Raw genomic sequence first — 14817 nt, 5'->3', positions numbered from 1 at the left:
ACTGAAACTCAACGCTGAACCCCTGTCGTCACTTCCTGAGCGTCACGTGAGCACAAGTCTTATGGCTTATTTTCTCTTATGTCTGCTATATTGGGTAATGGGAGAGTAAAGGTAACTATAGGTGTTTTACTTCATGTCTAGAGGCCAATAATGTTTAAAAACTGTATTTAGGAGGTTGTAAACAGGTTTTAAAAAAATAATCCATTTATAAGTAAGGAATCCTACTCTGTGGAAAATTCACTTATCAGGTCGGGTCTGGAAGCAATTAACCGTGATAAACGAGGGATTCATGTATATACATAACTCACGCATACACTATTTGACGGCCAGCATTCTAAATTTGCCGATGAGAAGCGGTATAGAAAATGGATGGATGCTTGGGTGCTTTTTTCAGTGGTAAATTGTCATCGTAACTGGTACAACAAAATTGAAGGTGCATTCCAAGAAACTGTTAAAAAAAGAAAAGACTAATGAATGATAAAATGCTAAACATACTGTATTGTGACAGACTGCTGCACGACACAATCAACATTGGACAAGTTTGCAGCGACCATTGTGCCCACGCCCCAACTACAGCCCAATACGAATCACACGGACCAAGTACAGAAACTTTTAAAACAATCTATATTTAATTTGAAAACTTATATTAGATTACAGAAAAGGGTATTTGGAAGAAGTCAGTACATGTGTTGCTCAGTTTTAAAAGGGAGAGATCTTTGACGGGAGTCCACAAAGACCTACTGTATACAACCACAGTTACATGGATATTGTCTGATGGTCTAGTATCTTTACCACTGGCCTCTAAAAGGATACTATAAAGCTACAATCATTAACAGGGTTCATATGTCACCAACAAAGCTTATTTACCTATCAGCAACCTGGGTTATAAAAGTAATTACTTTGCTGGTGGCATTATTTTTGTAAACACTACCAAAGTGTTAGGCAGGGTGATGAATGAGAATTCCTCAACTGACATTAAAAAAAGTAAAAATAATCATAAAAAAAACCTAGCAAAAAAAGGTAAGGAAAGCAGCTGCCTACAAGAACAGAAGGAAGCCAGCCCAATAGAATGAGAAATGGAACCACCATTTCAACCTGTTGCCCAGAACCAAACAAAAACAAACAAGCATCAACACATGATGGAGCCCCATCATAGGATGCCACTGACAATTCATGGCAGCATGTTCAAGCGAACACTTTGGCCATGTTTGAACATTATAGATCATCATGTTGCTAACGGGAAAACAGCAACATATTGATACAAATGGGGGTTCCCCCCCAATTCTCCAACAGCAGTAATGTTGGTTTTTATCATTTTGTTTTTCATGGGATGGCTTCTTCAAAAATGACTTAAATGCACAAAGACTTCAGTTTTGAGGTCAGGCCACACGCTACAGTTCCCAGTGCCAAACCACCTTCAGAGCTGCGGTGCATGGACAAGTCATTCGGGAGAGGAAGGGCAGACGAGCACCCCCACTTGTTCTTTCAATTCTCATCTACAGCCCTGAGAAAAACAGACAGAACAAGAATGGGGTTGTGGGGGCGTGTGGGAGAAAAAAAATGTTTCCAAGGTGGCGGTGGCAACGGTTTGAGAGACTGTGCTTGTTGGGGTGGCGAGGTGCAGACGGCTTAATCTTCATCGTCGTTCTCATCGTACTCGTCCTCGTCGTCGTCATCACCCATGTAAGACACCGGGGTCTCCACACGGGAGCCACTGTAGTGAGAGTCGTTAGAGCTGGAGGCCATGGTACCGTCGGGGCCACCATCGCTACAATTAGGAAACATAAAAGGGCTCACGTTTAGCTAATGGTGAAAGAAGATTGGGGAAAAATAAATAAATAAATAAATAAATAAATTCACAAGACTCAAGTCTCGTAGGTATTTTTATTCTCATTAACATCAGCTTTACAGATGCCATGTCTGCTCTACAGGTGGTGTATTTGTTGTGGCGACACATGCCATCTGGCAGCATCACCAGGATTGGGCATCAAGCATCGATGAGAACCGGGACTGACATTCCGATTCTCCCGAAATCATACATTTTTTAAAATTTCAATTCCTACTTTCGATGACCGAGCAACCCACCGACTGGCCGCATAACAACGACGAAGAAGCTGGCGAACACCAGCGAAGAAGAAGCGTCAGGATGCGTTTGTGTTCATCCATGTGAACCATGGACAGTGTGTGATGGCACTTGAAAGTTTGGCTGAAATTCTGCAAAAAAAATGAACAGTCGGCGCTGTGCAAAATTTGCAACACCGTCATATCATGCAAAGGAGGGTGTGCCACTAACAGGTTTAACACCTCCGGATTCACGGTGTACAGAGTTTTGGACGCGCTATGCCAGACTTCTTCCAACCAGTCAGGTAAGTAAAACAATAAATGATGTCCATCTTATGCAAACAATGAAGCGGCAAACAAACTATACTTTATACTGCGACTACGGTGGCCAACTCAAATATCCAGCTAACGTAAGGTTGTGTACTTTTTCATAGAAAAACAACCCGATGTTTAGCCTGCTTCAGCCAGGAAGTTGGCCAGACCCCACGTTAAATGTTACTCCATTCCATTTTCATCGTACTTGTTTGATATCGCGCACGCAGGTGAGTAGGGACTCAGTAACATGGTTAAGATACATTAAGATGCAGATTGTTGTTTCTGCATTTTTAATTTTTAAAAACGACGGAGACAGTCAGCCATTTCATCCAAGAACTTTGGTTAGCACCCTCATTTAAACCATGCAAGCTTTTATGACCCTACCTCTGAAAAGAATCTGAATGGAGAATCATTACGAACCGGAATCCAAACGATGCCCAACTCTAAACACCACTGCGGCATTTATTCAAGTAGACACACAGCTAGCAATTAATTGAGGTACTCATCCCATATATTAACGACAGGGAGTGACGTACATCGGCTTATGTATTAATATGTATTATTTAGCATTTGCTCATTAAGTTCATGGTGTTTTTGTTTGCTTATGTTACTGTTGTTAAAGCCCTTGTACAGTTGTACTACAACAGGTGTGTCCAAACTATGGCCCAGGGGCCATTTGTGGCCCGCAGCTCTTTGGACACCCCTGTCCTACAACAACTATAGCTTAACCTCTAAGTGTGAGCTAAATGTGTCTCACCTGCTCGTGTAACGGGCTCCATTAGCAGAGGGTGCTCCAGTGATGTAGACGTTACTGATGGGACCCTTTGACATCTCTGGAGAAACAAAAGCAAGTTATTGTGCGAGTTTGGCTTTGTTTGAAGTGTGTGGTTGATGCTTCAGCAACAGCAATGACAGACACTGACCGATAACGTAGGGCTCCAGAGCCTTTGGCACCAGGCTGCGTGCAACCTTCAGATCCTCTGGAGAGCACTTGCCCACCTCTAAACCACAAGCCATGCCCATACGCTTCAGCACCTCGATGTCATCGTGGATCTCAAACATGCTGTCAAAGTTGAACAGATACTCGAACCTGCCAAAGAAGCACAGAAAACAACAGAAGGATTATTAGCAGCTAAACATAATCAAATGTCAATTGCACCAAACTCTTGTAGCAAATGTGATTGACAGTGTTAATAAAATGTGATGAATACCTCCCATCACACAAAGAACAGGACAGTGTAGTATGAAACAAGGTTGAAATTGGTTTAACTCAGCGTTTAGTAAGATTTAAACATTAACAACTTGTGCAACCAGCAAAGCTGAGCAAAATAACATACTTGTCATTGGAGATGCTGCAGTCGATGACTGTTTTCTTGCTGGTGTTGACGATGATGAAGGGCAGGTGTATGATGGAGTTGGGGGGTGGAGGTCTGTTTGCCTGCTGCTCGCTCTGTCGGTTCCTCTGCACGAGGTTCTTGAACGCTATTTGCTGCAAGACAAGAATTTTCCTAAAAGTTGCAAGCCAAATAAACAACACAACCTCAACTGCACCCCAAGAAGCACAGTTTGGTAAATTATGCTTTATTTTTAGGGGTGTCCTGACAACTTTTTCATCTCCGATACAATACAGATATTGCAGCCCTGAGTAACGGCCGATACGATATCAATATTGATGCAATAAAAGCACAAATGATCCATACTTTTATTACCTATTTTGGAGTGTGAATGCTACAAAAGGCTTGATCAATTGATATGTTTGATATATTCAAACAGAGAACAGTCAGCAGCAGTAGGTAGAAGAACAACTGACATTTATTTCAGCAATGTAATGGCGGCTAGGCACAATGTAGCGAGGCTCGAGGTGCTCAATGAAGCATTTATAACCGACATTACTCACCACCGACAGGGGCTGGCTCAGTTTTGTGATATTGTGTCAAATGTGTTGGTATTATACATTTGTCCATAGGGGCCCACCTGTAGTATGAGCTCCTGAAGCTGTGACTGTTTCTGTTTGATCCTCTCCAGCCGCCTCTGTCGCTCCACCTGCCAGCCATACAAAAGCCGTGCTAACCAAAAAAAGGCCTGATGGCAGTTACACGTGGTGAGTTTTATACAACCATTGTACCTCAAGGTTTTGGCACTCCTGTGCAGAGTTGGTGGGCAGGCCGATCCACTTGATTTCTTTCTTCTCTTTGGAGATGATATTCATGGCCATGAGGACGTTAAGGGCATCGTACACACGCCGCCGAATGTTCTTCTGGTCATACACGTGCTAAAAAACAAAATTTTAATCACAACAATTTAGAATTCATCTGAGAGAATCAGGCCGTCATCGGCAGCTCTCACCGAGTCATTGGGTGACATGTGGTTGTCACCAGAGCTGAATTCTGCCACCAGTTCATCTGCCACTTCGTTGTAGGTGGTGACTCCCTTCTTCTGCACCTTCTCGCACACTTTCATGGAGAAATGCCTCAAGCCTTTCCCATTCTTCTCCCCTTTCTTGCCACGCTTCCTGCAAAGGACAAGCACAATAGCGTGTTGATGGGGGTCGGGCATCGTCTCAATTTGAACGATTCCAGTTCCTAATGATTCTTGATGCAAGATTTGCATGGTTTAAATGAGGACGCTAATCAGGCTTCTTTTTGGATGAGATGTCTGAACTTTTCCATTATTTTATTTATTTTTATTTTTTTTAATTCCAGGAACTTTCTAGGATCTTTACTATGAATTTCTGACAGAGCTATTTTCAACCGGTATATAAATACCAAACCATTTAACTTAACTAAAACCTGGGTGCGGAATATCAAACAAAAAAAAGTGTAAAAAGGTTGTCTATGAAAAAGGACGCAGGCTAAGGTTAGCTGGATATATTTGAGTTATTCGTACTAATATAATTTCTTTGCAGTCTCAATGTTGGCATAAAACAGACAACATGTATCGTTTTACTTAGCGGATTCTGACTGGTTAGGGCGGCGCAGCTAAGCAAAAACGAGGCATTGTTAGTTCTACACCTTGAATGCACCATATACGTAACTGTGTTCTTCTGTGTCCTTCTTCTTCGTTGGTGTTCGATTTGCAGACTGGGCATCGAAACTAGCAATCAATTTTTTTTTTAAATGTAAACGATTCGGGAATAATCGGAAAGTCAGCCCTGGTTCCAATCAATGCCTGAGACTCAATGCCCAACCCTGGTGTTGATCACTATACCTAATATAGAACTTGCTGGAACCCTGGTGAGGTTTGCCTGTAAACGTTCTCATTCATGCAGGTCCTTGTATTCTCAGGGCATTCAATCAATCGCAACTGGACTCTTCAGCTTGTCTTAGAAGACGCTTCGCTTCTAATCCGAGCAGGCTTCATCAGTTCATGCTCAAAAACTAGGTAGGACACACGCCAGTCAGACTAGATAGGACAGATCTAGTCTAGTTCGTGCTCAAAGACTTGGTGGGACACACACAAGTCAGACTAGATAGGACAGATCTAGTCTGAAAGCCTGGTGCAAGATCCGATCTATTTATCCTCTAAAGGAGGAGGCAGAGATGGTTGAGATAACATCTCTGAACAGGGGTGGTGTGGCGGGGGTCTACGACACCACCTTTCTCCCACATACAATGCCATCCTTTCATCCCTTCCCAAAAGCCTCTAAGAAATAAACAAGGCACAGCCACCTTGGTTTCAGATGGGTCCATGACCATCATTACATCTGAATGGGATGTACGACAAGAGGCCCCCTTCACGATCGTCATTTGACACCACAAAAGAGCCAACCATTCCTGTCTGGACCTGCCTCCTCGAGAGGATGAATAGACTGGATCTTGCTCCAGGCTCTCAGACTAGAGCTGTCCTATCTAGTCTGACTGGTGTGTGCCCCCTAGTCTTTGAGCATGAACCAATGAAGTCTGCTCAGATGAGAAGCGAAACTTCTAAGACAAACTGAACAGTCCAGTTGCGATCGATTGAATTCCCTGGTGATGTTCTGCACGAAACTCACCAATGTCTACGTTTCAGTCGACTTACCCAGACGACCAAGGTGAAGCATCTGAAGGTTGAGTTTGAGTGAGGAATTGGGAGTTGGGCGTGTGTGGACTGTTGACCAGTATGGTATTAGATACTGTCGGCCTCTGAGGTGTTCCAATCACCTGGAAAAGACAAACAAGTAAGTTTCAATATGCAGTTTGTTATTCGCATGGCTTTCTTATTCTTGGTTTCTATCAGTAATGTAGTGCAGTTGGAGGTGGGCCTGATTCTTCCCTGTTTGAGTCTCCATCACAAATGATCTACACATCTGCCTGAACACCTCAGCCAAAGGAGACATGCACGAGTTTGCACTTGTTGCACAGCCGTAAGTCCACACTGCTGAGTACTAGTTGCATGTTTTAGCAGTAAACTTGATTCTTTTCAACACAGTTCTCTTGTTTTGGTCTGGTGGTTCCTTAAACTTGGTTAAATGTTAAAAGGATTGCCTAGCTAAGAAGAAACAGGGTCTCTGGGTATTTTCACGACCATAAGGCACACTTAAGTCTTACACTTTCTCCAAAATGGACGTGCGCACCGAGTTCCAAAATCTGTAAATGTTGTGACTTTGATGAGCGCTTGACTGACTGGGAGCATCTCCTGCCAACACGCTGCTTAAACGGAGGAAAGGCGGACGTGACTGAGGACAGCATGCAGACGTTAAAGGGGGAAGGGTGCGCGTGAAAGAGGACGCTAAAGGCACGCCCCCAGTAAGTACATCGTGCCCGCCCGTGTGTGCATTGTGCAAAACAACATCGGTTTGGCTAAGGACCCCCGACAACGGCACCTACAAAGAGACACGCTTACGAAACACAGTTTAAACTGCAAGCTATCGCTTTCGCAAAAGCTGGCATCATTTCTGAGGAGCCGCACGGCAACGAGACCGACTCTGCCAATGATGAGAGGGAACCTGGCATGTTTGATGGAGAACTTGCCCAGCTGTTCATTTGAGATACAGAAGATGAGGACTTTGATGGATTTGTGGATGAGGATTGATAAAAAAAATAATGTGAGTACATTGTTAAATACTTCAATAAAGTACAACCGAACTCACTGTTTACATTGTTGAATACTTCAATAAAGTACAACCGAACTCAGTTTTGCTCCCGCATGCATGCTAGCGCATGTTTTAAGCTAGCGTTTGTTTTACCATGCCTGTGTCCAATAATACGGTGCGCCTTATGTATGTGTTAAATACAGAAATAGCACACGTAACAGACTGAGTCTCTCTCTCTTTTTTTTTTTTTTTAATAAATGGCACCGTGTGAGTGACTGCCGGTTACAGCAGCTTCAGAACCAGCACCCCCAATCCCTCCTCCTCATCTCCGGTGAATTCAATCATGCTTCCCTGTCCTCTGCTCTTCCCACCTTCATCCAGTATGTCAAATGCCACACTAGAGACAATAAAACTTTGGACCTCCTGTATGCAAACATCAAGGTTGCATACACCTCATCCCCCCTCCTCCCGCTGGGTCGTTCTGATCACAACCTCGTCCATCTCGTCACAGACTACACTCCAGTAGTGAATAAACAACCCCTTGTTAAGAGGCCTGTGAAGCAGTGGTCTGAGGAGAGCAGTGCCAGGCTCAGAGACTGCTTCCAGACAACAGACTGGGAAGCGCTCTGTAGTCCCCATGGCAGTGACGTTGACAGCATGACAAACTGCATCACAGACTATATAAACTTCTGTGTGGAGAACACTGTGCCCTCCAAGTTGGTGCGGTGTTTTCCCAACAACAAACCCTGGGTGACCTCTGAGATTAAGGAACTGCTGAATAAGAAGAAGAGGGTCTTCAACTCGGGGGACAAGGAGGAGCTGTGCAGAGTCCAGAGGGAACTCCGGCATAAGATCAGGAAGGGGAAGGACTGCTACAGGAGGAAACTGGAGAAGCGGCTGGAGGAGAATAATGCCATGGAAGTCTGGAGAGGCCTGCAGACCATCACAGGCCATGGTAAAGGAGTGGGGAGAGACCAAGCCAGTGGGGACAAGATCTGGGCAGATGAACTCAATCTGTTTTTCAACAGATGTTGAAAACCCCTCCCCTACCCACTCACCACTCTTCACCCCCACATCCTCTACCCCCCTCTCCATAACTGATGATCAGGTGAGGAGTCAGCTGAAGAAGATCAAGGCAAGGAAGGCCCTGGGACTGGACGGCATCAGCCCTAGAATCCTCAAGGACTGTGCTGACCAGCTCTGTGAAGTTCTCAGGCACTTGTTCAATCTCAGCCTGAGCCTGGAGAAAGTCCCGGCCCTGTGGAAGACCTCCTGTGTGGTCCCAATACCAAAGACACCGCGTCTCAAGGAGCCTAACCACTTCAGGCCTGTTGCCTTGACCTCTCACCTGATGAAGACCATGGAGAGGATTATCCTGCAGCACCTGCAACCCCTGGTGGGCACTCAGCTGGACCCCCTGCAGTTTGCTTACCGGCCTCGGATCGGCGTGGACGACGCAGTGATCTACCTGCTGCACAAATCACTGCTACACCTGGAGGACAGCGGGAGCGCTGTGAGGGTCATGTTTTTTGACTTCTCCAGTGCCTTTAACACCATCTAGCCGTCACTACTCAGAGTGAAGATGGAGAGTGTGGGAGTAGACCAACACCTGACTGCATGGATTATAGACTACCTCACCAACAGACCACAGTATGTGAGGCTCCGTCACTGTGCGTCTGACATGGTACTCTGCAGCACAGGTGCCCCTCAGGGTACGGTGCTCTCCCCTTTCCTCTTCACCCTCTACACCTCGGACTTCACACACAACTCCACACAGTGTCACATCCAGAAGTTCTCCGACGACACAGCCATCGTTGGTTGTGTTTCAGAGGGGGAAGATCTGGAATACAGGACGGTTATCAGGGACTTTGTCAGCTGGAGTGAGCTTAACCAGCTGCAACTCAACACCAGCAAGACAAAGGAGATGATCATTAACTTCCAGAGGAAAACATCTCACTTCACACCGGTGAACATCCAGGGAGCGGACATAGAGTTGGTAGACAGCTACAAATTCCTGGGTGTTCACCTTAACAACAAACTGGACTGGTCCGTCAACACCCACGCCCTCTACAAGAAGGGCCAGAGTCGCCTCCACCTGCTGAGGAGACTGAGGTCCTTTGGTGTGTGCAGGACTCTTTTACGGACCTTTTATGACTCTGTGGTGGCCTCAGCCATCTTCTATGCTGTGGGCTACTGGAGAGGGGGCAGCACGGACAGGGACAAGAGCAGGATCAATAGGCTGTTTAGGAAAGCGAGCTCTGTCCTGGACGGTCCTCTGGACTCCGTGGAGGAAGTGGGGGAGAGAAGGATGTTGGCTAAGCTGACATCCATCATGGACAACACCTCTCACCCGCTACATGACACTGTGGGTTCCCTTAGCAGCTCCTTCAGCAGCAGACTGTTACACCCACGGTGTAAGAAGGAGAGGTTCCGCAGGTCCTTCATACCGACCGCTGTCAGGCTCTACAACACCTGCACCACCTGAACCATGTTGTAGTCAATATGTAATTCTTTACACTGTATTCTTTACTTGCGTATCTTGCTTGCTGCTGTAACAAGTGAATTTCCCCGCTTTGGGATAAATAAAGTACAAATACAATACGGTGCGCCTTATGGTCGCGAAAATACGGTATATCAATCATATGCCACAAGAAAATTTGCAATGATGATGATAGAACTTCTAAAAAGGAAGTTGTCGCAAGAAGTACGACACCAAAAAGGGAAGGCTGCACAAAAAAAATTTCAAATAAATTTGTGAATTTTGCTGGCCAGAGCAAGTTTGCTCCACTGCCCCAGTTCTCCTCGCTGACGGCTGTGGGAAGAGCAATAGCATTAATACATTTTATTAATTTAATCATTTTTTAAATGTATCTTTACTACATGCATGATTGCATAATTGTTCTGTTGAGTGAGCGTGCCACGTTTTGACTTTTATTTTGTGTATTTCTATTCATTTCTATCCAGAGTCCCCCCGTCAACTACTTAAAAAAATGATTTCTGTAAAACGTGTGTGCGCGAATGGAAAAGAAAAATCACTCAATTCAAAACAAGATTTCGGTTTTTTTTGCAGAATCACGCAACCCTAATCAAACGGTAATGACCACTATATTTTTGTTAATTTACTGAAGGAACACTCAGGTTTCCCTTAGTGAAGGAACCAATACTAAGAAGATGTTTATAATAAAGTGAATGAAAGTAGTTACTATGTGCTTGCCTTGTGACAACTGGGGCATGTTGAAGGTAGATGCTCGATTCCTTCTCTAAAGGTGATATCTAAGCTGATTTGCATGATGTATGGATTCCATGTACAGCATATAATGGGATGACAGATGTAATCCTGCTGACTGGAGAGTTGATAAGCTTAGGATCAAGTTCAGCTACTCTTCAGTAGCCAGGTCACCTCACAATGATAATGGAGGGGCTTACACAGGCGTGAGACACAACAGAGAAAATCGGAGAGACGGTATGTGCATAGATACTTCCGTGCCCCCCCCCCTTTCCGTACTAACAACGTTGCTCAGTGTGGACGCATAACTTACCATGTGTGGTATATGTTGCATGTGTGCAGCAATATTCACATTAGACGGCCCAAGTGTTTTGGGTAGGAGCTGTTTGGCCAAGGGGGCGGTTGCAGGCTGGACAGCGACCAAAGACAGGACACCTAACCGGAGACACGACAGGACAAGTAGTTAGTCGTCACTGCCCCCTGTTGTCCAAGCTCTGGCAGAAGGAACAAGTAATGGAAGAACACAATCCATACCCGGACGCCACATCCGCATCACAGTAAATTCAATTTCCTTTTCTATGGTCGTCATCACATAGAGTATGTACGCTTTGCCATCACTGGTACCCTTCTGCAGTGGCATCAAAAAGCCCAACACTTGCAAAGTTGTGGTCTCAATATACAAGGAAGGAAATATCCCAAGTGGAAGTTCTGAGATCGGACCACAACGTCTTTCAGCTGAACGTGAACAAAAAAAACTTGGCAGACAACGCCGATAATCCTGCGGTTTCTCATTAGAGGTACATTCACGTTGGATTGTGATGAAAACAAATTGATATGAGGACCTCTTTTTCTATGTTTTATCAATGTACACTGGGTTCTCTGCTTACGAACATCTGACTTACGAACATTCGGAGATATGAACGCAAGCTGACTGGTCTATATTTTCATGTCTTTTGTCGAAAATTGCGATATTCTGTCATTTGAATTTGTTTGAAAATGGCGCTCTACAGTGCCACCGTATCATCTACAAAGAGAAGAAAAGGAAGACCATACAAACTTCCATTGAAAGCTTCTTCAAACGTAGATCTGCTACTCCTGCACCGTCGTCACCGAGCGACTCGCCACCAATGCCTACACCTTTGTCTGCACCTTCGTCACCAATTCCTTCCACCTCAGTAGTTTCCCCTGAACTACCTCTTTTAGAAGAGTAACGACGACAATTTGTACCTTTTTTCAATAACTCCTCCTCCACCACTCCTCTTCAAAGGTAAATAATATTTATCATTACGTATTATTATATCACTTTTATTATTGTTTTTTTCATTAATTATCCTCGTTTAATATTGCTGCTGCATCCAAACTCATATTTACATACATACACATATACTGTATATGTATACACGTACATGTAGTACCTATATCATTGCTAATATTACCTTTTGTTGGGCTTACAAACAAATCGATTTGCCAATGGTCGTCTGGAACCAATTGTGTTCATAAGTGGTAACCCAGTGTACTTTACACCGAGAAGATTTGGTGATCTTCACATCCACAAAACAGGTTGTGATAAACGCGGATGTCTACTTGAAACAATAAAAACCGTTCATCCAGTCTTGTACTTGATGTTTTGCATCAACAATGTTGCAACGTTCAAACAAATGCACTTCTCCTGGTGTGGTCACAAAGTCAATGGAAAAAAAACACACATGTAGTCCAGGTCTTTGTGCAACATTAGAGGTCTGTTTGTCCCGAGACCTTTAGCTTGAACTACATATAGTACAACTTTAGAGGGTCCGCTGTACTTAACAGAATTAGTATGTGTATGTATCTCACAAATGCAAAATCATCCCTCACATTTCAGCAACCATTTTATTACAGTTTATCTTCAAGGGACAATACTGTACAAAATGAAACTTAGATGTTGGCCACTATTTTTAAAAAGCAGATTTAACATCCACTGAAATGTGAGGGGCGTATTCACTTTTGAGAGATACGAAGTGTAAATCTAGTGTGATAGAGTGCCCTGTATTAGCTGCTACTACTACTACCTTTACTGGGGCTCAGATTCTGATCAATGAAAACCTTCAGCTCTCCGTTCGTTTCTATTAGACCAGCCTGCGAACGAGAGGGGAAAAAGCAGTTAAAAACCTCTCAAAGTGCAATGATGCAAAGTAAGTCATATATTCATGTCATGTCATATCCCTTACATCTTTAGCCATGATCCTAAAGGACCGGGGAAGTGGAGCCTCAATTGGAAAGGAATATTTTCTTCAACGTGTGACTAGTCAGACCTTTAGGAAGAGAACACATAGATCACATATAATAGATACCTGGGAATCAGTAACAGATGGTCATGCAACAAGAATATATGTGGCCCTTAGAAAAAGTCATTGTAGCTCTAGTCAAAAATGTACATAGTGCAAAGTTTGGGTGTACCCTAAAAGTTGCATTGTACAGTATTCACATTCCTGCTTGTGTGTATATTGTTTATTTGGTGTACAAGTTAACATATACTTTAGATTAAACAAAGCATCACAAACCAACCATTAAACGTGCATATTGAGGGAGGGGGTTTAATTCGTGCTAACTTTTTTAAGAAAAGCAAAAATGAACTTTTTAGTGGTGTGAAGCGCACAAGGCCTACTGCAGGTACCGTCCGGAGAAAGAGGAGGAGAGACATTGACGAACTTCTGCTACAGGTCACTGACAAAAAAAAAACACAAGCTAAGTTCACGCTAAGCCGATGCTAGCACCACAGTAGTACGTAATAGGATAAATAAACATTACACTTGGCAGTAAGTGATGCAAACGTGAGCAACTCTTTTGTTGAGGCGCGGCTAGCTAACCGATACCGCTAACCTCACCGTGGCTGGATACAGCTCGCTGGTGCTAGCTTGGGAAGCTAATGCACGCTATGAAAGCCGTTCTTGGCCAAAAGAATCGCCCCGTTATTTCCTCCCGATTTACCCGGAGGCCACCGTCGGAGACCCGTGTGGGTATTTAGCAGCATTTGAGAGAAGTTGCGGGAGCTATTATGTGCACTTACGAGTGCACTATTGCTGCTTCTTCGACGGCTGTTGTTGTTGGCATTTGAGAGCGGAGGAAGAGGAGGTCTAAATCCTTTAGCAAACAGGAAACATACTGAGCAAAGTCAAACTACTTTATTAACAAATCATGCCGTTACGTGGAACTACAGTGGTCAGGTTGTTTTTATTTTTTGTAAAATTAGTAGACCATTGTGGTGTTTTCAAATGCAACTTACTTCACATCCCACTGACAACACACAGGTCGAGATATTTTTATTGACACATAATAGACTTAAAACAGTCGTCGCTAAGGGTTGACGTTAAGTCATAATGCACACAGGTCAACTGCAAATAGATGCCCTGACACTATAACTTTATTTACAACACACACGGTCAATGTACACAATAAAACTTCATTTTTGTGCATTTAACGTCACTTCACCCACATTTGATTATGTTCCAGGAAGCGATTGCTCCATAAAGTGGTTTTAAGAGCAACATATTGCCTTTGCCGTTACGACAGACACATTTGTTAAGTTGGGAGTTACGTCACTTTCTCGAAGGGTAAATGAGCAACCTGTTAGAAGAGTGGAGTTACCCCAGGGTAGGGAAGAGGGGTTACTTAGCATTGCCTTGAGTGTGTTAGCAACGTGCTAACTCCAACACTGGTGCTTTGTTAGCCGACTTGCTAGTAGCACGTAAGCTAGCGACCAAGCTAACGCACAGCTGTCAATTGAGTTAGCCTAACATTTTAACCCGGTTAACTGTTAATGTTTGAGTCATTTTGTGGTACAAACACAACCTCCGTGCAGTGTTCTTGTCATGGGCCGACATGAAAATATACGGTGGCACAGATTGTTAAAACACGGCTTACCCGCTCCACAAGTTAGCAAGCGGCGTTAGCTTCTTCTGTCCACTCTCTCGGCTAGCCTTGCTACGGCAGCGCGACTCACAATCTGATCTTGGCGGTGTCTGGCTTCAGCTGTCCCTGATTGGCCGCTTTCGGTGAGACGTAAGCCAAGCAGTCAAAATAGCCCCCGCCCACAATTTACATCGACGCTCCGATTGGATAAAATTATCGAGACACTGCCACCAGTCGTAAAGGAGGTGACATTGCTAGGTGGCCTATTTGATTAGCGGCCTGAAGTTAGGTTTGACTTGCCACATTACACTAAAAT

The 14817-nt window shown here is 44.1% G+C and overlaps 1 protein-coding gene across 6 annotated transcripts in view; it reads right to left on the bottom strand.

Moving 5' to 3' along the window:
* Positions 1 to 605: 605 nt before the first annotated feature.
* LOC129187461 (transcription factor Dp-1-like) overlaps positions 606 to 14817 on the bottom strand; it is a 29224-nt gene continuing 15012 nt past the window's right edge. For 2 of the 6 annotated variants that reach the window (XM_054786802.1, XM_054786803.1), the window contains 11 exons: positions 12821 to 12904; positions 12662 to 12728; positions 10927 to 11048; positions 6394 to 6515; positions 4723 to 4888; positions 4502 to 4648; positions 4351 to 4419; positions 3714 to 3865; positions 3300 to 3466; positions 3134 to 3209; positions 606 to 1768 (listed from right to left, as the gene is read on the bottom strand). In XM_054786802.1, the coding sequence (XP_054642777.1) occupies positions 1630 to 1768; positions 3134 to 3209; positions 3300 to 3466; positions 3714 to 3865; positions 4351 to 4419; positions 4502 to 4648; positions 4723 to 4888; positions 6394 to 6515; positions 10927 to 11048; positions 12662 to 12728; positions 12821 to 12832 (1239 nt within the window). In that variant the 5' untranslated portion in view covers positions 12833 to 12904 and the 3' untranslated portion in view covers positions 606 to 1629. Of the gene's footprint in view, positions 1769 to 1973; positions 2215 to 3133; positions 3210 to 3299; positions 3467 to 3713; positions 3866 to 4350; positions 4420 to 4501; positions 4649 to 4722; positions 4889 to 6393; positions 6516 to 10926; positions 11049 to 12661; positions 12729 to 12820; positions 12905 to 13580; positions 13738 to 14513; positions 14638 to 14817 lie in introns of those variants that run through there. The other 4 variants (XM_054786800.1, XM_054786801.1, XM_054786804.1 and 1 more) reach the window with 4 other exon arrangements.

This window comes from Dunckerocampus dactyliophorus, chromosome 9 (assembly GCF_027744805.1).
Source record: "Dunckerocampus dactyliophorus isolate RoL2022-P2 chromosome 9, RoL_Ddac_1.1, whole genome shotgun sequence".
Taxonomy (NCBI): domain Eukaryota; kingdom Metazoa; phylum Chordata; class Actinopteri; order Syngnathiformes; family Syngnathidae; genus Dunckerocampus; species Dunckerocampus dactyliophorus.
The sequence above is the reverse complement of the archived record's forward strand: the minus strand, read 5'-3'. Positions and strand labels throughout refer to the sequence as shown.